We start from the raw sequence: 26,029 nt of genomic DNA on the forward strand, positions 1-26,029 counted from the left end.
TGAACTGACTGTGCATATAAATTAAATAAGCAGCGTGACAATATACAGCCTTGACATACTCCTTCCTCCATTTTGAATCAGTCTGTTGTTTCATGCCTGGTTCCAACTGTTGCTTGTTGACCTGCATACCGGTTTCTCAGGACACAAGTAAGGTGGTCTGGTATTCCACCTCTTTAAGAATTTTCCACAGGTTGCTATGACCCACACAGTCAAAGCCTTTAGTGCAGTCAATGAAGCAGAAGGAGATGTTTTTCTGGAATTCCCTTGCTTTTTCTATGATTCAATGGATGTTTGCAATTAGATCTCTGATTTCTCTGCCCTTTCTAAATCCAGCTTGCACGTCTGGAAGTTCTAGGTTCACACACTACTGAATCCTAGCTTGAAGCATTTTGAGCATGACCTTGCTAGCATGTGAAATGAATGCAACTGTGTGGTAGTTTGAACAGTCTTTGGCATTGCCCTTCTTTGCGATGGGAATGAAAACTGACCTTTTCCAGTCCTGTGGCCACTGCAGAGTTTTCCATATTTGCTGGCATTTTGAGAAATGCAAATCAAAACTACAATGAGATATCACCTCACCCTGCTAAGAATGGCCATCCTTAAAGTTTACAAACAATAAATGCTGGAGAGGGTGTGGAGAAAAGGAATGTTCTTGCACTGTTGGTGGAAATGTACATTGATACAGTCACTTTGGAAGATCTCTTTATTTACGCAGTCATTCATTGCTATGAATTTCCCTCTTAAAACTGATTTTGCTACATTTCATAAATTATATGTGGTATTTCTACTTCCTTTGTCTCAAGACATTAAAAAAAATATCGATTTATTCATTTATTTGGCTGCACTGGGTCTTATCTGAAGTATGTGGGGTCTTTCATTGTGCTGCACGGAGTCTCTAGCTGTGGAGTGTGAGCTCAGTCATTGGAGTGTGCAGGCTTAGTTGTTCTGCGGCATGTGGGATCTTAGGTCCTTAACCAGGTATCAAACTCATGTCCCCTGCATTGCAAGGCAGATTCTTAACTGCTGGGACCACCAGGGGTGTCCCAAATGTATTTAAATTTTGAATTTGATTTTTTCCATGAACCATGATGTTCAGTAGCATGTTGTTTAACCTCCTCGTATTTGCAAATGTTCCAGTATTCTTTCTGTATTTAATTTCTAATTTTGCACATTTGTGTCTGGAAAAGACGTTTGATATCATTTCAATCTTCTTATATTTCTTGAGACTCGTTTCTGGCCTAGCATGTGCTCTGTCCTAGAGGATGATTGATGTGCATTTGTAAAGAGAATGTGTTTTACTTCCTTTGTGCGTGTGTTCTGTGTCGCTTAAACATCTCTGTTTCAATGTGCAGCTTAATCCCAATGTTTCATTATTGATATTTTGTCTGGAAGATCTATCCATTGTTAAAAGTGAGATATTGAGTTTCCTTACTATTATTGTAATGCTATCTGCTTCTTCCTTCAAGTGTGTTAACATTTTATTTGTATATTTACATGTACTATGCTGAGTTTATATACATTTACAAATGCTATACCCCTTTGTGGGAATGACCCCTTTATCATTGTATAATGACTTTCTTTGCCTCTTATAATACTTTTTGTCTTAAAGTCTAATTTTTCTGAGATAAGTATAGCTTAACCCTGCTCTATTTTGGTTTTTACTTACATGGAATTACTTTTTCCATCCCTTTCCTTTCAATCTATTTCAATTTCTTTCAGTTCTTAAAGCTGTAGTGAGTCTCTTGTAGGTACATATAGCTGGGCTCAACTTTTATATCTGTTCACCACTCATTGTGTTTGATTGGAGAATTCAGTAATTATATTTAAATTATTATTGACAGATGTGAATTTACTATTGCCATTTTGTTTATTTTTCGGACTGTTTTTGTAATTCCTTTCTTTCTTCTTCTTCTGCTTTCTCTATAATTTGATGATTTTGTGTAGTGGTATGCTTAGATTCATTGCTCTTTATCTTTTGTGAATTTACTATAGATTGGCTTTGTATTACCCATGAGGCTTACATTTAAGATCTTATCCTAAAACAATCTGTTTTAACACGAAAACAACTTAATATTCAAATGCATGCAAGAACCATTTTTACCTTTCTCTCTCACATTTTACTTTTCTGATGTAATAATTTACACTATTTTATCCTGTATATCCATTAACAAATTTTTGGAGTGTTAGTTATGTTTACCTCTTCTGAGTTTTAATCTTCACACCAGATTTATAAGTGACATACCAGCATGGCTACTCTAGCATATTCAGAATTCAACATTAGTGACTCCTACCAGAGAGATTTATATTTTTACATGTTTTGCATTGCTAGTTAGTGACCTTTTGTTTCTGCTTGAAAAAGTGCCTTTAACATTTGTTGTAAGGTCAATCTAGTGTAAAATCATCAGATTCGTTTTCCTGGAAAACTACCTATCATTCCTTCAATCCTGAAGGACAACTTACCCAGATAGACCACTGTTGGTTGGGAAGTTTTTCTTTCAGCACTTTGAGTATATAGTGCCACTGCCTTTGGGCTGAAACATTCTAGTGAAAAAGCTACTGGTAGCCTTAAGAAAGTTCTCTTGTATGTAACAAGTGGCTTTTCTCTTGCAGCTTTTAAGGTTATCTCCTTGTCTTTACCTTTTGACATTTTATTTGTGATATACTCAGTTTGGTTCTCTTTGTATTCAAATCACTAATCATCAGGGAAATGTAAATTAAAGCCACAATGATACATCACTTCACAACTGTTAGAACTGCAGTCATAGAGAAAAAGGGAGAGCACAGGTGTTGGTAAGGATGTGGCGAGAAGAGAATGCTTGTACGCTGTGGGTGGGGATACACACATGGGCTCAGCTGCTACAGAAAACATGGAGATTCCTCAAAGATTAAGACTAGATCTACCATGTGGTCCAGCAATCCCAGTTATGGGTATATATCCAACGGAAATAAAAATAGGATATCAAAAATATGTGCTTCCATATTTATCGCTGCATTAATCACAAAGCCAAAGTATGGAAACAAGCTAAGTGTCCATCAACAGATGATTCGATGATGAAGACAAGGTGAATACAAACGAGAGAAAAATGTTCAGCTTCGAGAGGAGCAGGGGAACTGAAGAGGGCACAGACTTGCAATTGGAGGGTGAAAAAGTTCTGGAGGTCTAATGCACAGCATAGTCACTATAATCCACACTGTATTGTCAACATGTAGCAGGTGTCTCTCTCCTACTGAAGACTTCAGAGACTGTTAGAAACAGATTTTGCATACACTCTTACACATTTTTAAAGAGCAATGCTTAAGAAAATGTTCCTATGTTTGGATGGGGGTGAAGTGGGCACATATCCTTTATTTATATTGCACTATTTCTTTGGCATGGGGTAGCCCTAATTCTATTCTAGCAAAAGTTCAACAGCTCCCCTTCTCTCAGTCATATTCATGTGTGAACTAGTGGAAAATTGTACAAGGGCTTCAAATACTTCTTCACTTACAGTTGTTTATTAAGTAGGATAATTCATGGGACCATTGGCATTGACACCCTAAAACAGCATTAAGAATCCAATGACTATGTGAAACAAATCGTCAGTCCGGTTTCGAAGCATGAGAGAGGATCCGCAGGGCTGGTGCACCGGGATGACCCTGAGGGATGGGAAGGGAAGGGAGGTGGGAGGGGGGTTCAGGATGGGGACACATGTACACCCGTGGCTGATTCAAGTCAGTGTATGGCAAAACCACTACAATATTGTAAAGTAATTATCCTCCAGCTAAAATAAATAAATTCAAAAGAAAACAAACAACAACATCAACAAAAGAATCCAATGACTCTCTAAGGACAAAATATAAATTAATGATACAATTTAATTAGTTTCTTAAAGTCTGGGAGATCTGGAAACTCAACAGTCAGGATAGCACCTTGTTTTTCTTTTTAACCAGAACTTGGGACCACAAATTTACATCCTGCTTCTGAAGACAAAAATTGGCTAGAGCTGATAACCCTGCTTATCCCACAAACTATTTCTTGCCCCTTGAGGTTAGAGTTTTCTAGGAAAATATCAGCATTAAAGTACTTCTAGCCATTCCATCTCGGTGATTATATTGCCTGTATACAACCATAAATTTCTCAGACATGACATGTTGAACACAGACAATAGAAAGGAATGTATATTGGTGTTTCCATATTGGCCCTTACTCTGCAACATGGAATATTTGGTGACTTTATTATTGCCATGAATTCTCACACAATTCCCATCACATCACATATGTTCAGATGCTTGAAAGAGCAGGAATTATTTTGACAGTATGATCCCACTACCTATGTCAACCAAGGATAAATTTTTCAGACTTAGTGAGGGAGGGAAAGAGGAGCTTGACTTCCATAATATCAGAAATTGCTACTGACTGTGACATGGATTTTGAATATCATCCCCGTCAGAAATTCCCACTGGACCCTAGATGCAGAATGTTACAGCATCAGAATCATAAGTTAACCGCCCTGAAGGGGCCACACACTTCATTTCACCTCTCTTTATTGTTCAAATCATGTCATCCTCCTATTTAGACTACAACTGTGGAACTAGAATGTGATCCATAACTTATTAGATAAAAAGCGCTGAAGAGGTATTACTCAAACATTAGCTATATCGGACTAGTCTTCTGGGAAGGCACAACTAGGCCAATTGTATACCTTGTTTCTGTCCAAAGACACACCCTCTCTGTGTGTTCGTTCTTATTCCGGCAAGAAACACAAAATGGACATCGATGACCACCACGTCTGGATTATGGTGTGTTAGAATATTTGGGGGACAATGTTCACGCACTCCTAAGGTCAGAATGCTGAGATGGAACCTGTTCCATCTCAGAAGTAGAAAAGAAGCAACAGGTTCTAAATCTTGATTTTCATGAATAATTGTTAATAGATTAATAAGTAATGAGGCCACTCCACATGGAGGATAAAAACAATGGGTCTCTAGGACTTAAAGATACTGTGTTTGTGTAGTTTGATTCTGTTGTTGGCCCATTTTGGCATATTATCTGGGTCAAATTAAGTCTTCTTTGTCAAAGGCAGAATGAACTTTGTTGTAGTCCATTCATATAAATATTATTGAGGGTTAAGGTAGGTCATTCTAACAAGACAAATCTGTCAGAAATCTCAGTCTGGGGCCTCAGCAACACCGTCTCTTCTTTTGCAACCTCTTCAAGGCATCTTTGATTTCTTTGTTCCTCAGACTGTAAATCAAAGGATTCAACATGGGAATCACCACCGTATAGAAGACTGATGCAAATCTGTCAAAGCTGGAGGAACCACCAGTGCTGGAACTTAAATAGACAAAGATACTTGAGGTATAAAAGAGAGTGACTGCTGTCAGATGAGAAGCACAGGTGTTGAAAGCCTTGGACCTGCCTCTTGCTGTCGTGATCTTCATGATGGAGATGACAATGTAGACATAGGATATCATAATAACTAAGGCATTTATTATCCCAAAGATCATTGTTAATATGGCAGTCAAGAGTTGTACAAAAAAAGTGTCAGTGCAGGATAGAACTAACAGCTGGGGCAGGTCACAGAAGAAGTGGTTGATGACATTAGGCCCACAGAACTGGAGCTGGAGCATGAAACACAATTGGGATATAGAAGCAGAGAGTCCAGCCAAGTAGGATCCCAGCACCATCCGACCGCAGAGAGCGGGCGACATGACTGACGAATAGAGGAGCGGGTTACAAATGGCGGCGAATCGGTCATAAGCCATGGCGGTCATGAGGCAAGACTCGCTCAGCCCCATGGTGGAGAACACGAAGTACTGAGCAGCACAACCCACAAAGGTAATAGTTTGCCACTCCTGGAAGAAGTCGTAGAGCATCTTGGGGGCTGTGGAGGTCACGTAGCAGATGTCTATGAAGGACAGGTTACTGAGAAAGAAGTACATGGGGGTGTGGAGGTGGGAGTCCATTCTTATTAAGACAAGGAGCGACAGGTTCCAAGTCAGGGTCAAAATGTACATCACCAGGAATACAGCAAAAAGTACTGCTATGATTCTTGGAAAATCTGAGAATCCCAAGAGGATGAAATGCATGGTCTTTGTAATATTTCCTCCCCCAGTCATTGGCTTTGTACTCCTAAAATCAGAAAAGAGACAAGAGAATGCATTGCTGGCTCAGCGACATGGTAGCATCACAATTCTCATATACGCCGTACTTTTCCTCCATTGAGCCCTGGATAAAAGGCAGCGCTCCGCTGCCCTGGAGGAAAGATCTCAGCTCTCCATCTTGAATTGTCAGGAAGTACCTCCTCACTGCTTCAGGTTCTCAATGATAATTAAAACATATATTTAAAAAGTTGAGGGGGGCTTGCGAAAAGATGGCGGAGGAATAGGACGGGAAGACCACTTTCTCCCTCACAAATTCCTCAAAAGAACATTTCACCTCCGAGCAAACTCCACAAAACAACTTCGGTAGGCTGGCAGAGGTCATCAGGCATCCAGAAAAGCAGACCATTGTCTTCAAAAACAGGTAGGAAAAAATATAAAAGACGAAAAAGGAGACAAAGGAGGTGGGGAGGGAGCTCCGTCCCGGGAAGGGAAGCCCGTCCCGGGAAGGGAATTTTAAGAAGAGAGGTTTCCAAACACCAGGAAACACTCTCCCTGCCGAGTCATTGGCGAATCTTGGAAACACAGAGGGCAACATAACAGGAAGGAAAAATAAAGAAATAATTAAGACCAAGAGATTACAAGCCCACCAGTAACTCCCCCAGCGGAAAAGCGGCACAGACGCCTGCATCCGCCACTGGGAAGTGGGGGCAGGGCAGGGACGCGCGGGAGGCGCGGGCTGCAGTGCTTTGTAAGAATCGGGCAGGAACGCCCCACGCGCAACCAGAACGATCTAACTGGGTCTAGCAAACCAGACTGTGGGATAGCTACCACGCGAAAAGCTCGAACATAAGACAGCACCAGGACCCCGCACAGAACAAAGGACGGAACGGAAAAAGCCGGCTGCAGACCATCCCCCGCCGGGGACAGGCAGCCAGAGCCGTAAGGGCTGGAAAGGGGCAATTGCAGACCCGGAGAGACTTTACTTACCTAACTGCAAGCAGGCCTCTTTGCTAAGACTTCTGGGGGTGCTGGACACTCACAATCTGCCTCACGGGGGACGCCAGCGGTCCACCCAGAAAGCTGAGCAGCAGCGGCAGAAAAGGTGACACGCCGCGGCGATCGCGCTCGCCAAACTCCTGAGCTACTCAGACCTGGGAAGGGGACAAAGCGCAGTCCCAGCCGAATCTGTGCCTCTGAGGGCGGCCTGAGCGCCGAACCTGAGCGGCCTGGACCGGGGAAGTGCACGCAGCCTAGGGCCGGCCCCAAACGGTTCCCGGCGGAGCATCCTAGAGCCGGAGCGGTTTGTACGCCGCAAGAAGGGACAAGTCAGGCGGGGCTGAGACACTGTGCACACGACAGTGCTATTTGTTTGCAGCATCCCCCCTCCCCACAGCGCGACTGAACTAGTGAGCCTAAAAAACCAGCAAACAGAAGAAGTTAAACAGAGGGAACCACCTTGGAAGTGATCCCACACGGCCCAAAACATCAGAGAACGGCCAGATATATTTTTAATAATTTTAAAATCATTCCTTTTTTTTTTTTTTCTTTTTTTTCCTTTTTTTTTTTTCTTCTTTTTTTTTCTATTTTTTTAATTGTTAAGTCTTCTATTTATCCTCTAATTTTTATTTCTATAACCTACTATTAATATTTTTTTTAAAAAAAAAGACTTTTTTTTTTTTTTTTTTTTTTTTTTTTTTTAAGGCAAACACCATATATAGCCTTTGGATGGTTGTAGGTGGTTTTTTGTTTTTTTTTGGTTTGTTTTGTTTTTTTGTTTGTTTGTTTTTTAAATAATTCTTGTGTGTTTTTTTTCTTTCTTCCTTTTTCCTTCTGCTTCTTTTCTTTAATATTGTATTTTTTAAAATCCAACCTCTACGCTAGATTTTTAATCTTTGCTCTTAGGTTTCTGTTGTCAATTTTGTACATCTAAAAACCCAAACTTCACTACCCAAATTTACCTGAGAGCGAGATTACTGGCTTGACCACTCTCTCCTCCTTTGGACTCTCCTTTTTCTCCACCAGGTGGCCTCTGCCTCTTTTCTCCCCCATCTCTTCTCTATCCAACTCTGTGAATCTCTGTGTGTTCCAGCCAGTGGAGAACACCTAAGGAACTGGTTACAGGCAGGATTTGTCTCTCTCCTTCTCATTCCTCTCTCTTATCCCCCTGGTCACCTCTGTCTACTTCCTCCCTCTCCTCTTCCCCGTATAACTCCGTAAATACCTCTGAGCGGTCCAGACTATGGAACACACATAAGGAAGTGACTACTAGCTAGCTTGCTCTCTCCTCTTTTGATCTCACCACATCTAATTCCAGTTACCTCTAACTACCCCCTCCATCTTCTCTTCTCCTTGTAACTCAGTGAACCTCTCTGAGTGTCCCTCAATGTGGAGAAACTTTTCATCTTTAACCTAGATGTTTTATCATCGGTGCTGTATAGTTGGAGAAGTCTAGAGGCTACTGTAAAAATAAAACTGAAAACCAGAAGCAGGAGGCTTATGTCCAAAGCCTGAAAACATTAGAGAACTCTTGAATTCAGGGAACATTAAGCAATAGGAGCTCATCAAATGCCTTCATACCTACACTGAAACCAAGCTCCACCCAAGGGCCAACAAGTTCCAAAACAAGACATACCACTCAAATTCTCCAGCAACACAGGAACACTCCCCTGAGCTTCAATATACAGGCAGCTCAAAATTATTCCAAAACCCTTGATGTCTCATAACCCATTACTGGTCACTCCACTGCACTCCAGAGAGAAGAAACCCAGCTCCACCCACCAGAACTCCAACACAAGCCTCCCTAACCAGGAAACCTTGACAAGCCACTGATAGAACCCCACCCACAGTGAGGAAGCTCCATAATAAAGAAAACTCCACAAACTACCAGAATACAAAAAGGCCACCCCAAACCCAGCAATATAACCAAGATGAAGAGACAGAGGAATACTCAGCAGGTAAAGGAACAGGAGAGTTGCCCACCAAACCAAACAAAAGAGGAAGAAGTAGGGAATCTACCTGAGAAGGAATTCCGAATATTGATAGTGAAAATGATCCAAAATCTTGAAATCAAAATAGAATCACAGATAAATAGTCTAGAGACAAGGATTGAGAAGATGCAAGAAAGGTTTAACAAGGACCTAGATGAAATAAAAAAGAGTCAAAATATAATGAATAACGCAATAAATGAGATCAGAAACACTCTGGAGGCAACAAATAGTAGAATAACGGAGGCAGAAGATAGGATTAGTGAAATAGAAGATAGAATGGTAGAAATAAATGAATCAGAGAGGAAACAAGAAAAACGAATTAAAAGAAACGAGGACAATCTCAGAGACCTCCAGGACAATATGAAACGCTCCAACATTCGAATTATAGGAGTCCCAGAAGAAGAAGACAGAAAGAAAGACCATGAGAAAATCCTTGAGGAGATAATAGTTGAAAACTTCCCTAAAATGGGGAAGGAAATAATCACCCAAGTCCAAGAAACACAGAGAGTTCCAAATAGGATAAACCCAAGGCGAAACACCCCAAGACACATATTAATCAAATTAACAAAGATCAAACACAAAGAACAAATATTAAAAGCAGCAAGGGAAAAACAACAAATAACACACAAGGGGATTCCCATAAGGATAACAGCTGATCTTTCAATAGAAACTCTTCAGGCCAGGAGGGAATGGCAAGACATACTTAAAGTGATGAAAGACAATAACCTACATCCCAGATTACTGTACCCAGCAAGGATCTCATTCAAATACGAAGGAGAAATCAAAAGCTTTACAGAGAAGCAAAAGCTGAGAGAATTCAGCACCACCAAACCAGCTCTCCAACAAATTCTAAAGGATATTCTCTAGACAGGAAACACGAAAAGGGTGTATAAACCCGAACCCAAAACAATAAAGTAAATGATAACGGGATCATACTTATCAATAATTACCTTAAACGTAAATGGGTTGAACGCCCCAACCAAAAGGCAAAGACTGGCCGAATGGATACAAAAACAAGACCCCTCTATATGCTGCTTACAAGAGACCCACTTCAAAACAAGGGACACATACGGACTGAAAGTGAAGGGCTGGAAAAAGATATACCACGCAAATAGAGACCAAAAGAAAGCAGGAGTGGCAATACTCATATCCGATAAAATAGACTTTAAAACAAAGGCTGTGAAAAGAGACAAAGAAGGCCACTACATAATGATCAAAGGATCAATCCAAGAAGAAGATATAACAATTATAAATATATATGCACCCAACATAGGAGCACCACAATATGTAAGACAAATGCTAACAAGTATGAAAGGGGAAATCAACAATAACACAATAATAGTGGGAGACTTTAATACCCCACTCACACCTATGGACAGATCAACTAAACAGAAAATTAACAAAGAAACGCAAACTTTAAATGATACATTAGATCAATTAGACCTAATTGATATCTATAGGACATTTCACCCCAAAACAATGAATTTCACCTTTTTCTCAAGTGCTCATGGAACCTTCTCCAGGATAGATCACATCCTGGGCCATAAATCTAAACTTGATAAATTCAAAAAAATCGAAATCATTCCAAGCATCTTTTCTGACCATAATGCATTAAGATTAGATCTCAATTACAGGAGAAAAAATACTAAAAAGTCCAACATATGGAGGTTGAACAACACACTTCTGAATAACCAACAAATCATAGAAGAAATCAAAAAAGAAATCAAAATATGCATAGAAACTAATGAAAATGAAAACACAACAACCCAAAACCTGTGGGACACTATAAAAGCAGTGCTAAGAGGAAAGTTCATAGCAATACAGGCATACCTCAAGAAACAAGAAAAAAGTCAAATAAATAACCTAACTCTACAACTAAAGCAACTAGAAAAGGAAGAATTGGAGAACCCCAGAGTTAGTAGAAGGAAAGAAATCTTAAAAATTAGGGCAGAAATAAATGCAAAAGAAACAAAAGAGACCATAGCAAAAATCAACAAAGCCAAAAGCTGGTTCTTTGAAAGGATAAATAAAATTGACAAACCATTAGCCAGACTCATCAAGAAGCAAAGAGAGAAAAATCAAATCAATAAAATTAGAAATGAAAATGGAGAGATCACAACAGATAACACAGAAATACAAAGGATCATAAGAGACTACTATCAGCAGTTGTATGCCAATAAAATGGACAACATGGAAGAAATGGACAAATTCTTAGAAAAGTACAATTTTCCAAAACTGAACCAGGAAGAAATAGAAAATCTTAACAGACCCATCACAAGCACGGAAATTGAAACTGTAATCAGAAATCTTCCAGGAAACAAAAGCCCAGGTCCAGACGGCTTCACAGCTGAATTCTACCAAAAATTTCGAGAAGAGCTAACACCTATCCTACTCAAACTCTTCCAGAAAATTGCAGAGGAAGGTAAACTTCCAAACTCATTCTATGAGGCCACCATCACTCTAATACCAAAACCTGACAAAGATGTCACAAAAAAAGAAAACTACAGGCCAATATCACTGATGAACATAGATGCAAAAATCCTCAACAAAATTCTAGCAATCAGAATCCAACAACACATTAAAAAGATCATACACCATGACCAAGTGGGCTTTATCCCAGGGATGCAAGGATTCTTCAATATCCGCAAATCAATCAATGTAATTCACCACATTAACAAACTGAAAAATAAAAACCATATGATTATCTCAATAGATGCAGAGAAGGCCTTTGACAAAATTCAACATCCATTTATGATTAAAACTCTCCAGAAAGCAGGAATAGAAGGAACATACCTCATCATAATAAAAGCTATATATGACAAACCCACAGCAAACATTATCCTCAATGGTGAAAAATTGAAAGCATTTCCCCTAAAGTCAGGAACAAGACAAGGGTGTCCACTTTCACCGCTACTATTCAACATAGTTCTGGAAGTTTTGGCCACAGCAATCAGAGCAGAAAAAGAAATAAAAGGAATCCAAATTGGAAAAGAAGAAGTAAAACTCTCACTGTTTGCAGATGACATGATCCTCTACATAGAAAACCCTAAAGACTCCACCAGAAAATTACTAGAGCTCATCAATGAATATAGTAAAGTTGCAGGATATAAAATCAACACACAGAAATCCCTTGCATTCCTATACACCAATAATGAGAAAGTAGAAAAAGCAATTAAGGAAACAATTCCATTCACCATTGCAACGAAAAGAATAAAATACTTAGGAATATATCTACCCAAAGAAACTAAAGACCTATATACAGAAAACTATAAAACACTGATGAAAGAAATCAAAGAGGACACTAATAGATGGAGAAATATACCATGTTCATGGATCGGAAGAATCAATATAGTGAAAATGAGTATACTACCCAAAGCAATTTACAAATTCAATGCAATCCCTATCAAGCTACCAGCCATATTTTTCACAGAACTAGAACAAATAATTTCAAGATTTGTATGGAAATACAAAAAACCTCGAATTGCCAAAGCAATCTTGAGAAAGAAGAATGGAACTGGAGGAATCAACTTGCCTGACTTCAGGCTCTACTACAAAGCCACAGTCATCAAAACAGTATGGTACTGGCACAAAGACAGACATATAGATCAATGGAACAAAATAGAAAGCCCAGAGATAAATCCACACACATATGGACACCTTATCTTTGACAAAGGAGGCAAGAATATACAATGGAGTAAAGACAATCTCTTTAACAAGTGGTGCTGGGAAAACTGGTCAACCACTTGTAAAAGAATGAAACTAGATCACTTTCTAACACCACACACAAAAATAAACTCAAAATGGATTAAAGATCTAAATGTAAGACCAGAAACTATAAAACTCCTAGAGGAGAACATAGGCAAAACACTCTCAGACATAAATCACAGCAGGATCCTCTATGATCCACCCCCCAGAATTCTGGAAATAAAAGCAAAAATAAACAAATGGGATCTAATTAAAATTAAAAGCTTCTGCACAACAAAGGAAAATATCAGCAAGGTGAAAAGACAGCCTTCTGAATGGGAGAAAACAATAGCAAATGAAGCAACTGACAAACAACTAATCTCAAAAATATACAAGCAACTTATGCAGCTCAATTCCAGAAAAATAAATGACCCAATCAAAAAATGGGCCAAAGAACTAAATAGACACATCTCCAAAGAAGACATACGGATGGCTAACAAACACATGAAAAGATGCTCAACATCACTCATTATCAGAGAAATGCAAATCAAAACCACAATGAGGTACCACTTCACACCAGTCAGAATGGCTGCGATCCAAAAATCTGCAAGCAATAAATGCTGGAGAGGGTGTGGAGAAAAGGGAACCCTCCTACACTGTTGGTGGGAATGCAAACTAGTACAGCCACTATGGAGAACAGTGTGGAGATTCCTTAAAAAATTGCAAATAGAACTCCCTTATGACCCAACAATCCCACTGCTGGGCATACACACCGAGGAAACCAGAATTGAAAGAGACACATGTACCCCAATGTTCATCGCAGCACTGTTTATAATAGCCAGGACATGGAAACAACCTAGATGTCCATCAGCAGAGGAATGGATAAGAAAGCTGTGGTACATATACACAATGGAGTATTACTCAGCCGTTAAAAAGAATTCATTTGAATCAGTTCTGATGAGATGGACGAAACTGGAGCCGATTATACAGAGTGAAGTAAGCCAGAAAGAAAAACACCAATACAGTATACTAACACATATATACGGAATTTAGAAAGATGGCAATGACGACCCTGGATGCAAGACAGGAAAAAGACGCAGCTGTCTATAACGGACTTTTGGACTCAGAGGGAGAGGGAGAGGGTGGGATGATATGGGAGAATGGCATTCTATCATGTATACTATCATGTAAGAATTGAATCGCTAGTCTATGTCTGACGCAGGATACAGCATGCTTGGGGCTGGTGCATGGGGATGACCCACAGAGATGTTATGGGGAGGGAGGTGGGAGGGGGGTTCATGTTTGGGAACACATGTAAGAATTAAAGATTTTAAAATTAAAAAAAAATAATAATAAAAAAAAAATAAAATAAAAAAAAAAAAATAAAATAAATAAAAAAAAAAAAATAAAAAAAAAAAAAGTTGAAAACTTTTTAAAAAAGCAATAGAAATGTTGTGACTATTATATATAAGGAAGGGATCATTGATTAAAATGCTGGGTTTTTCAAAGACCTCTAATAATGTACAACTGCTGCTTTATAATAATATAGCATAAGTGGTATCACTTCAGGATAAATTTGAAGAAGCTTTTCTCCTAGATGATCATCTAGAGAGATTTTTATATTTTCTTCTTCTATCCATAGGAAAGCTACTTCATTTATAATAACATTGCAATCTATTTACAAATATATTTATTACAGCGGCTCCTAAATGGCCTAGAAAAGTATATCATGGTTTGTAATCCTGAGTTGTTGGGGAGACACAGCATGAATGCCCAATTAAGTTATGTAGTAAGTGTTCTTAAGGAGGCCTTCATGTAAAATATTTCAAAAATAAGCTAGTACAACTCACTACTGGCCCTCATTATTGGCCTATTTATAATATTTTTCTTCTTAGGAAATAGCAGAGAACTGTGGTTAAGGGTTCAGACTTTGGAGTTTTAGTTCTGAGTGTCATAATCAAGATGGCAGTATAGATCATTCCTAACTTCAGCTCCCCTCACTTAAAAAGTAACTAGCAACCATTCATAGGAAGAATACCAGTGTGAAAATCCTAAAATGCAGAGATGAATGTGAAGCACCCTCTGGACCACACTGACCAAGAAGAGCCACATTAGGGCAGAGAGCAGCTCCTCTCACAGCCTTGCCCTTCCCCACTACTGGTTCAGTGTCTCACCAAGAGGGCTCCTCATGGGCTATGGTTTTCCTGCCAAACTGGACAACCTAGAAAAAATGAAAAAATTTCTAGAAATATACAACTTAGGAAAACTGAATCAAGGGGAAACAGAAAGACTAAGCAGGCCAAGAATGACGAAGGAGATTGAATCAGTAATTAAAAACTTCCCAGCAAGAAAAGCCCAGGAGCAGAAGGCTTCATGATGGATTCCATCAGACACTTAAAGGTGATTAATGCCGATCATTTCCAAAGTCTTCCAAGAAGCTAAAGAAAAAATGATATTTCCAAACTCATGTTGCAAAGCCAATATAATACTTTGATACCAAAGTGAGATAGGGAAATTACTAGAAAATAAAACCACAGGTCATTACCCTTGGTAAATGGAGATTTTTAAACTCTCAACAAAATACTAGCAAATAAAATTCAGCAGCACATAGAAAGGATCATACACCATGATCTGGTAGGGTTCACTCTTGAGATGCAAGAACGGGTCGATCAATCGATGTGATACACTGCTTTAATATAATGAAATGTAAAAATCACATAATCCTCTCAATAAATGCACAAAAAGCATTTAACAAATTCAACATCCAAATGTGACAAAAATTCACAAGTATCGAAGGACTTCATCTCAACATAATAAAGCACATAGTAACATGCCTTCATCTAACATACTCAGTGGGGAGTGATTGAAAGCGTCTCTCCTAAGATCAGGAGTAAGACAAGTAACTAACCATTCCTACTCAACACAGCTCTAGAAATCCAAGCCGGGTCAATCAGGCATGAAAGATAAATAAATAAATAAATGGCATGAGAGTTGGAAATAATTGAAACTGTTTCTGTTTATAGACAACATGATTTTTTTTGACAACATGATTTTTAATACAGAAAATCCTAAAGATTCCACCCCAAAACGGTAAGATCTTATGAACAAGTTTAGTTAACTGCAGTATACCAAATCAACAGATAGAAATCAGTTGCATTTCTATTACCTAGAACAAATTATCTGAAAAAAAAGAAAACAATTACATTTACAGTAGTATCAAAAACAAAACACTCAGGAATGAATTAACTGAGGAGATGAAAGATCTTCAAAATGAACATTCACTGTAAGACATTGACAAAAGAAAATGAAGACATAAGTAAATAGAAAGATTTTCCATATTCATGGATTAAAAGAATGGATATTGTTAAATTGTCCATAATGCCCAAAGCCATTGATAGATTCAATGCAATACCTATCAAAATTCCAAAGACATTTTTCACAGAAATAGAACAACAATCCTAAAATTGGCATGGCACCACAAACACCCTGAACAGAGGAAGCAATCCTGAGAAAGAGACCACAGCTGGAGACATTAGGCTTCCTGATTTCAAACTGCATTACAGAGCTATAGTTTAAAAACAAGTGAGACTATATCAAACTAAAAAGCAAAAGAAATAAACAAAAGGAAACGGCAATCCATGAATTGGGAGAACATATTTGCAGAAACACATCTAGTAAGGAGTTAGCGTCCAAAATGCATGGAGAACTCATGCTCACTCGAGAGTTATTTACAATTGTTACAATAGCTGAAACATTGAAACAACTTAGATGTCCACTGAAAGGTGAATGGATACTATGGCCATACTACCCTGACTGTGTCCAGTCTTGTCTGAAAAGTGAATGAATAAAGCAAAAATTACACACACACACACACACACACACATATATATACACACATATATGAAATATTCAGACATGAAAAAGAAAATCTTGGCATTTGCAACAGCTTGGATAGATCTCAAGGGCATTCTGCTAAGTGAGATCAGTCACAGAGAGAAAAACAAATACTGTATAATCTCCCTTTATGTAGAATCTAAAAATAAATCTCATTAAAAAAAATCAGATTGTGATTGACAGAGGCAGGAGTAGGAGATGGAGGAACTGGTTAAAAATGATCAGAAGGTATAAACTCCCAGTTAGAAGAAGGTAAGTTCTGGGGATACAATGTACAACATGATGACATTAGTTAATAATACCGTATTGTATATTTGAAAGTTTCTAAGAAAATAGGCCTCAAAAGATCTCATAATAAGGAATAACATTATGCAGATGGAAAGGAATGGGTGCTGTCTTATTGTGGTAATCACTGGGCAGTACACACATGCATCAAATCACTGTGTGTGTGCCTTGCTGCTGTCGTTCGGTTGCTAAGTCCCATCTGACTCTTCGGGACAGCAGCAGACCAAACTCCTCTGTCCTTCACTGTCTCCAGAGTATGCTCAGATTCATGCTCATTAGGTCAGTGATGCCATCCAACTGACTCATCCTCTGTACCCTCTTCTCCTCCTGCCCTCAATCTTTCCCAGCGTCAGGGTCTTTTCTAATGAGTCAGCTCTTCACATGAGGTGGCCAATGTATTGGAGTTTCAGCCTCAGCATCAGTTCTTCCAATGAATATTTAGGGTTGATTTCCTTTAGGATGGACTGGTTGGATCTCTTTGTAGTCCAAGGGACTCGCAAGAGTCTTCTCCAACACCACAGTTAAAGTGCATCAATTCTTGAGCGCTCAGCCTTCTTTATGGTCCAACTGTCACATCTGTACATGACTACTGGAAAAACCATAGGGACTATACAGACCCCTGTCAGCAAAGAGATGTCTGCTTTTTATAATACTGTCTAGCTTTGTCATAGCTTTTTCTTCTGAGAAGCAAATGTCTTTTAAATTCGTGGCTGTAGCCACTGTCTGCAGTGATCTTGGAGCTCAAGAAAATAAAATCTGTCACTGTTCCCACTTTTTCGCCATCTATTTGCCATGAAGTAATGGGACTGGATGCCATGATCTTCATTTTTTGAATGTTGAGTTTTAAGCCAGCATTTTCACTCTCCTTTTTCACCCATATCAAGAGACTCTTTATAAAGTTTCTTTTCTCTTTCTGCCATTAAAGTGATATCATCTACATATCTGAGGTTGCTGATATTTCTCCAGCAATCTCAATTCCAACTTGTGATTCATCCAGCCCAATATTCACATGATGTACTCTGCATATATGTTAAATGAGCAGGATGACAGTATACAGCCTTGACGTACTCCTACCTCAATTTTGAACCAGTCTATTGCTTCATGTCTGGTTCTAACTCTTGCTTCTTGACCTGCATACAGGTTTCTCAGGACACAAGTAAGGTGGCCTGGTATTCTCACCTCTTTAAGAATTTTCCACAGATTGTTGTGATCCACACAATCAAAGCCTTTAGCACAGTCAATGAAGCAGAAGTAGATGTTTTTCTGGAATTCCCTTGCTTTTTCCGTGATCCAGCAGATGTTGGCAATTTGATCTCTTGTTCCTCTGCCTTTTCTAAATCCAGCTTGTACATCTGGAAGTTCTCAATTTGCGTGCAGCTGAAGCCTAGCTTGAAGGATTTTGAGCATGACCTTGCTGGCCTGTGAGATGAGTGCAATTGGAAGATAGTTTGGACATTCTTTGGCATTGCCTTTCTTTGGGACTGGAATGAAAAAACTGACCTTTTCCAGTCCTGTGGCCACTGCTGAGCTTTCCAAATCTACTGGCATATTGAGAGTAGCACTTTCACAGCATCATCTTTCAGGATTTTAAATAGCTCAGATGTAATTCCATCACCTCCTCTAGCTTTGTTTGTAGGGATGCTTCCTAAGGCCCACTTGACTTCACATTCCAGGATGTCTGGCTCTAGATGAGTGACCACATCATCATGCTTAACTGGTCATTAAGAGCGTTTCTGTACAGTTCTTTTCTTTGTCACCTCTTGTTAACCTCTTCTTCTTCTGTTAGGTCCATACCATTTCTGTCCTTTATTGTGCCCATCTTTGCATGAAATGTTCCCTTGGCATCTCTAATTTTCTTAAAGAGATTGCTAGTCTTTCAAATTCTATCGTTTTCCTCTATTTCTTTGCACCGTTCACTTAAGAACGCTTTCTTATCTCTCCTTGCTCTTCTCTGGAACTCTGCATTCACTTGGGTATACCTTTCCTTTTCTCCTTTGCCTTTCACTTCTCTTGTTTTCTCTGCTATCTGTAAGGCCTCCTCAGAAAGCCATCTTGCCTGCCTTCATTTCTATTTTTTGGGGGGGAAGGTGGGGGGGATGGTTTTGGTCACTGCTTCCTGTACAATGTTATGAACCTCTGTCCATAGTTTTTCAGGCACTCTTGCTACCAGATCTAATCCCTTGAATCCATTTGTCACCTCCACTGTATAGCTATAAGGGAATTGATTTAGGTCATACCTGAATGGCCTTGTGGTCTTCCCTACTTTCTTCAGTTTAAGCCTGAATTTTGCAATAAGGAGCTGAGGATCTGAGCCAGAGTCAGCTCCCAGTCTTGTTTTTGTTGACTGTATGGAGTTTCTCCATCTTTGGCTGCAAAGAATATAGTCCATCTGATTTCGGTATTGACCATCTGTTGATGTCTGTGAGTAGAGTCATCTCTTGCGTTGTTGGAAGAGGATGTTTGCTATTACCAGCATGTTTTCTTGACAAAACTGTTAGCCTTTGCCCTGCTTCACTTTGTACTCCAAGGCCAAACTTGTCTGTTACTCCAGGTGTCTCTTGACTTCCTACATTGAAATTCCAATCCCCTATGATGAAAAGGACATCTTTTGGTGTTAGTTCTAGAAGGTCTTGTAGTTCTTCATAGAACCATTCCAATTCAGCTTCTTCGGCAGTAGTGGTTGGGGCATAGACTTGGATTACTGTGATGTTGAATGATTTGCCTTGGAAAGGAACCAAGGTCATTCTGTCATTTTTGAGATTGCACCCAAGTGCTGCATTTCAGGTTCTTTTGTCGATTATGAGGGCTACCCCATTTCTTCTAAGGGATTCTTGCCTGCAGTGGTGGATATAATGGTCATCTGAATGAAATTTGCCCTTGACCATCCCGTTTAGTTCACTGATTCCTAAAATGTCAGTGTTCACTCTTGCTGTCATCTGCTTGACCACATCCAATTTACCTTGATTCATGGACCTCACATTCCGGGTTCCTGTGCAATATTGTTCTTTGTAGCACTGGAGTTTACTTTCACGTGCAGACATAGCCACAACTGGGAGTTGTTTGCACTTTAGCCCAGCCTCTTCATTCTTTCTGGAACTATTTCTCTGCTCTTTCCAGTAGCATATTGGACACTACTGACCTGGAGAGTTCATCTTGCAGTGTCCTGTCTTCTTGTCTCATCATGTTGTTCATGGGATTCTCAAAGCAAGAATACCAAAGGGGTTTGTCATTCCCTTCTCCAGTCACCCACGTTTTATCAGAACTCCCACCATGACCTGTCCATCTTGGGTGGCCCTGCGTGGCATGGCTCCTAGCTTCATTGAGTTACACAAGGCTGTGGTCCATGTGATGGTTTTGGTTAGCTTTCTCTGCTTGTGGTTTTCGTCCTGGAGGCTGTGGGATCATAGTTCTTGCTTCTTCTGTCTGCCCTCTGGTGGATGAAGATAAGAAGCTTGTGCAAATTTCCTGGCAGGAGGGACTGGCCCTGGGGGAAACTAGGTCTTGCTGTGGTGGGCAGGGCTGTGTTCTGTAAGACTTGAATCGAATTGTCTGCAGATGGCTGGGGCTGTGCCCCCGTCAGCTGTTCAGCCTGAGCCAGCCCAGCCCTTGAGTCCACAGGCTCTCTGGTATGGCTAATGGAGACCTCCTCAAGAAGACTTATGCCAACATACCCGCCTCCCAGGACTGTGGCTGCTGGCACCTCTGTCCCCAGAGCAGGACTCTGCCGGCTGCCCTCCACAGGAGACCCCCAACACTCACAGGCAGGTTTGGCTCAGTCTCATCTGGGGATCACGGGGTCCTGGTGCACACAAGTTTTGTTTGTGCCCTCCAAGGGTCTCTGCTTCCCTCAGTCATGTGGAAGTTTTGCAATCAAACTTTGCAGGTTTGCTATGCTACAAACTGCCTTCCCTTGTAATAAAAGAGGAAATTAATAATAGCAAACAAAAAGAAAATTTAAAAAAAAGTAATTAGAAAGGACTTGAATTTCAGTTATTTAGAAGTCTTATAAACACAGGACTGGAAAAGGGCAGTTTTCATTGCAATCCCAAAGAAAGGCAATGCCAAAGAATGCTCAAACTACTGCACAATTGCACTCATCTCACATGCTAGTAAAGTAATGCTCAAAATTCTGCAAGCCAGGCTTCAGCAATACATGAACCGTGAACTCCCTGATGTTCAAGCTGGTTTTCGAAAAGGCAGAGGAACCAGAGTTCAAATTGCCAACATCTGCTGGATCATGGAAAAAGCAAGAGAGTTCCAGAAAATCATCTATTTCTGCTTTATTGACTATGCCAAAGCCTTTAACTGTGTGGATCACAATCAACTGTGGAAAATTCTGAAAGAGATGGGAATACCAGACCACCTGACCTGCCTCTTGAGAAATCTGTATGCAGATCAGGAACAAACAGTTAGAACTGGACATGGAACAACAGACTGGTTCCAAATAGGAAAAGGAGTACGTCAAGGCTGTATATTGTCACCCTGCTTATTTAACTTCTATGCAGAGTACATCATGAGAAACGCTGGGCTGGAAGAAGCACAAGCTGGAATCAAGATTGCTGGGAGAAATATCAATAACCTCAAATATGCAGATGACACCACCCTTATGGCAGAAAGTGAAGAGGAACTAAAAAGCCTCTTGATGAAAGTGAAAGAGGAGAGTGAAAAAGTTGGCTTAAAGCTCAACACTCAGAAAATGAAGATCATGGCATCCAGTCCCATCACTTCATGGGAAATACATGGGGAAACAGTAGAAACAGTGTCAGACTTTATTTTTGGGGGTTCCAAAATCACTGCAGATGGTGACTGCTGCCATGAAATTAAAAGACGCTTATCCTTGGAAGAAAAGTTATGACCAACCTAGATAGTATATTCAAAAGCAGAGACATTACTTTGCCGACTAAGGTCCGTTTAGTCAAGGCTATGGTTTTTCCTGTGGTCATGTATGGATGTGAGAGTTGGACTGTGAAGACGGCTGAGCTCAGCAGAATTGATGCGTTTGAACTGTGGTGTTGGAGAAGACTCTCAAGAGTCCCTTGGACTGCAAAGAGATCCAACCAGTCCATTCTGAAGGAGATCAGCCCTGGGATTTCTTTGGAAGGAATGATGCTAAAGCTGAAGCTCCAGTACTTTGGCCACTTCATGCGAAGAGTTGACTCATTGGAAAAGACTCTGATTCTGGGAGGGATTGGGGGCAGGAGGAGAAGAGGACAACCGAGGATGAGATGGCTGGATGGCATCACTGACTCGATGGACGTGAGTCTGAGTGAACTCCGGGGGATGGTGATGAACAGGGAGGCCTGGCGGGCTGCGATTCATGGGGTCGCAAAGAGTCGGACACGACTGAGTGACTGAACTGAACTGAGCTGATAAACACTAATATTTCATTATTCTTATAGAAATGAGCATATGTCAAAAGGATAAATAGAAGTTTAAGAATAAATTCAAATATGGATAAGAATTTAATCTATGACAAATTTAGTAGTTTTAAATTGATAGAAAAGTCCTTCCTGAGTGTTCTGTCTGTCCTGGCTTATTGTAAATAAAAAGCACTAGGGAAATGAACAGATACACTTTTGTATAATCTTGGAATGAAAAACAAATTTCTGAAATATAACAACAAACCAGAAACTTTAAGAGAAAAAATATGATATAACAATTTGGAACTTGCTTATGGTTGAAAAACCCACTTATATAATTTTGAAATACAGAATGAAATGAGAAACATAGTCCAAAAATATACAGAAGGAACACCTTTAATGTGAATACAAAGAGTATGTGACTAAGAGATGGCACCCATACATAGTGCTGATGAGTACACAAAATAATCTATCATTTCTGGAAGAAAAAAAATCATATAACTGCTCTCTCTCAACTTCTCTCTCTCTTACACACATGCACACAATATGTGTTCCAATTAAAAATGCCAAAAGTAATGAGTGATATCATTTTGATTTTCTTCTTTATACTTATCTGTTGGTTTTCAATTTTCTACAGCTCATATTTATATGAACAACTTATTACAATATGCAAATCTCTAATCCTTAATTGTTAGGATAGAGAGAGGAAGAGGGAAAATGACAGTCAGAGATTCACAATAAGAGAACGACAGAGAACAGACTTTCAGACTTTCCTTTTATTAATACCTCCTGGCGGTGTGACCCCTGCCAAGTTACTAACAGTCTGTGCCTCAAGTTGCCTCATTTATAATGGGATTAATAATACTTACCACCTCACAAGGCTGTTGCAGAGACTGAATGACATAAAGAGCTTATTAAAACCTGTCCAGGTGTGTTCTAAGGACATGGTCATTTGGGAGAGAGGTACAGGGCACAAAATCAGGGAAGAAAGGCAGGAATGAAGAAGATGAAGGAAGCTGCTGGATGAAGAACAAGGGTAAAAGGGATAGTTATGTCCACCCTCCCCGTGCTTGGAAGGGGGGGCCTCTCTGATATCTATGTCACCTACCCTAGAGTCTCCAGTCCCCCAGGGTCTCCAAGGATGACGCTGGAGATCTGCTTGACACATTTCAAAGACCAGTGGAATTAGGAAGAGAAAAGCAAATATCGCGTAGCAACACATTCGTATGGAATCTAGAAAGATGGTGCTGCTGAATTTGCAGCACAGCAGTGGAGATGCAGGCATAGAGGACAAACCCATGGACGCAGGCGAGAGGGGCAGGAAGGAGGGGTGAGGTGGATGGAGAGAGTGGCATGGAAGCATGGACACCACCACATGCCAGAGGGGATTCACGGCATGAATCAGGGAACTCAAGCCGAGGATCTGTACCAACCTGGTGGGCAGGGAGAGGGTGGGAGGTGGGAGGGAGGTCACACACGTGTACCTATGGCTAATTCATGTTGACGTATGGCAGAAACCAAAGCAACACTGTAAAGCAATTATCCTTAATGTAAAACAAATAATTTTTTTTAAAGACCAGTGAAACTGTACATGAGCATTTATTTGAGTCATTGCTAGTAACCAACTTGGCTTTACTCTTCAGAAATTATGACTCAAAACTATACATTGAAATGGAAATCCAACTGTTATCATGTAAAAGCAGATCCTCAGGGGAATAAATCAAATTAAAAGAGTCTTTGTGAAGAAGAAGAAAAGAAAGAAAGATGGGAAACATAGACAAGCACATTTGATCATACCTTATTCCCTTGAAATTCAGGAAAATATTACCTTAATTCAGCATTCTTTTAACTTTTCATTTCATTCCAGTCGCCCGGTCGTGTCTGACTCTTTACGACCCCGTGGACTGCAGCACTCCAGGGTTCCCTGTCCATCACCAACTTCCGGAGCATTTAACTTTTGCAGTATATTAAACTTTACAGACATGGCATTTGATTCTAAATGATAATTTACCCCAATTTTACGGGTGAAAAACCAGAAGACAACAGAGTTTAAGACAGTATCCTTAAAAAATTGCAGGACTAGAATTCAACATTCATCCCTCACCACAGAGTAATACCTGAAATTTTAGGTTACAGATTACAAACCGTGCTCCACCGAAGTCCAGCTGGAAAAATCACATGGCCAGAGAGACAACACAGAATTCATTGTTCTTATAAGTCATACCCTCTCACCTTGACACAGTATCCAGGAAGACAGAGTTCTTGAGAAACGTTGAAACTGTGTTTTTCTTTTGCCAAGAAATTTTCCTATTGCACTTCAGCACAGAAAATTTGCGCCATGGAATTGGCTGTCCATTGGCAGTCAGAGAGATGGCCTCACTGGGGAGCCTCTTAAATGTGTTTTTAAGGGCAGAAGTGAAAGCAAAAAGACCACTAGGAGGTGAGAAATCTCCAGGCACCTTCTCTCTGGAGTCAAGGTTGTCATGGAGCTTTGTCCCTGCTAACTTCATGCACCACTTTGCCATGTCCCTGCAGGTTCAATTCCCCCTCTTCCCCATATTCCTATGATGATCTCATAATCATAGCGTTTCCTTTAACAAACTTGGCTTCATGTGAGCTGGAAGAGACATGGTGACCATCTAGTCCAGTAACTTCAGTTTCCCAGCTAGGACCTGAACCCAGTGGAGCTCAGAGATTTCCCAAGGTGGCACAGTTGGTATACCTATCTAAAATGAATGTGCTTTGTAAACAGGGTGTGTCTACATATCAAATTTATTGTAATGAAGCTATTACCAGTTAGCTGTGCCATCTTGGGCAAATCTCTTAGCTAAACCAGCTTCAGATTGAAGTTACTGGACTAGATGAACACCATGTCTCTTCCAGCTCAAATGAATCCAAGTTTGTTAAAGGAAAAGCTATTTTATATATGTGTGTGTTTCTATACGGACTTCCCTGATAGCTCAGTTGATAAAGGGACGAAGAGTAAAGGGTAAAGTTGGTAAAGAATCTGCCTGCAATACAGGAGACCTGGGTTCGATTCCTGGGTTGGGAAAGTCCCCTGGAGAAGGAAGAAAGGCTACCCACTCCAGTATTCTGGCCTGGAGAATTCCATGCATTGTAAAGTCCGTGGGGTTGCAAAGAGTCAGACACAACTGAGAAACTTTCACTTTCACTTTCATATATATATATATATATATATATATATATATATATATGCACAAAGAAATCACTCAGTCGTGTCCGACTCTTTGTGACCCCATGGACTGTAGCCTACCAGGCTCCTCAATCCGTGGAATTTTCCAGGCAAGAGTACTGGAGTGGGTCGCCATTTCCTTCTCCAGGGGATCTTCCCCACCCAGGGATTGAACCCGGGTCTCCTGCATCACAGGCAGATGCTTTGCCGTCTGAGCCACTGGGGAAGCCACCGGGGAAGCCACCAGGGAAGATAGATGTGCACACGTCTTCCTAAATCTCTGACCTGAATCAGTCATCACTGCAGCCTGTGACGCAGATATGGTATTATCTCCTATGCATTAAGTGGGGGAAATCGAGCCAAGAAGGAACACAAAAAAACTATTCATGAGATGTCCACAAATTATGGTGGTTGTAACTGTGGGCATTGGTATCAGCAAATCTGGAGTGAATACCATCTCTCTCACTTGAATGTTCTGTGATCTTGAGCAAATTAACTTCTCTAAGCCTCTAAGTATTATCACCTATAAAATAGGACTGAAAA

The 26,029-nt window shown here is 40.1% G+C and overlaps 1 protein-coding gene and 1 non-coding gene across 2 annotated transcripts; both read right to left on the reverse strand.

Moving 5' to 3' along the window:
• Positions 1 to 5,159: 5,159 nt before the first annotated feature.
• LOC128060682 (olfactory receptor 5AN1-like) lies at positions 5,160 to 6,098 on the reverse strand. The gene has a single exon (XM_052653058.1). The coding sequence runs from the start codon at positions 6,096 to 6,098 to the stop codon at positions 5,160 to 5,162; it is 939 nt and encodes a 312-aa protein (XP_052509018.1).
• A 19,542-nt stretch (positions 6,099 to 25,640) lies between these two features.
• Positions 25,641 to 25,712, reverse strand: TRNAH-GUG (transfer RNA histidin (anticodon GUG)). The gene has a single exon. It is a non-coding gene; the product is annotated as a tRNA-His (tRNA).
• Positions 25,713 to 26,029: the final 317 nt, after the last annotated feature.

Source organism: Budorcas taxicolor, chromosome 15 (assembly GCF_023091745.1).
Source record: "Budorcas taxicolor isolate Tak-1 chromosome 15, Takin1.1, whole genome shotgun sequence".
Lineage (NCBI taxonomy): Eukaryota > Metazoa > Chordata > Mammalia > Artiodactyla > Bovidae > Budorcas > Budorcas taxicolor.

What these genes read in the sequence shown, in the direction of transcription:
- LOC128060682 (XM_052653058.1), bottom strand. Translation starts at nt 6,098, where the DNA reads ATGACTGGGGGAGGAAATATTACAAAGACCATGCATTTCATCCTCTTG.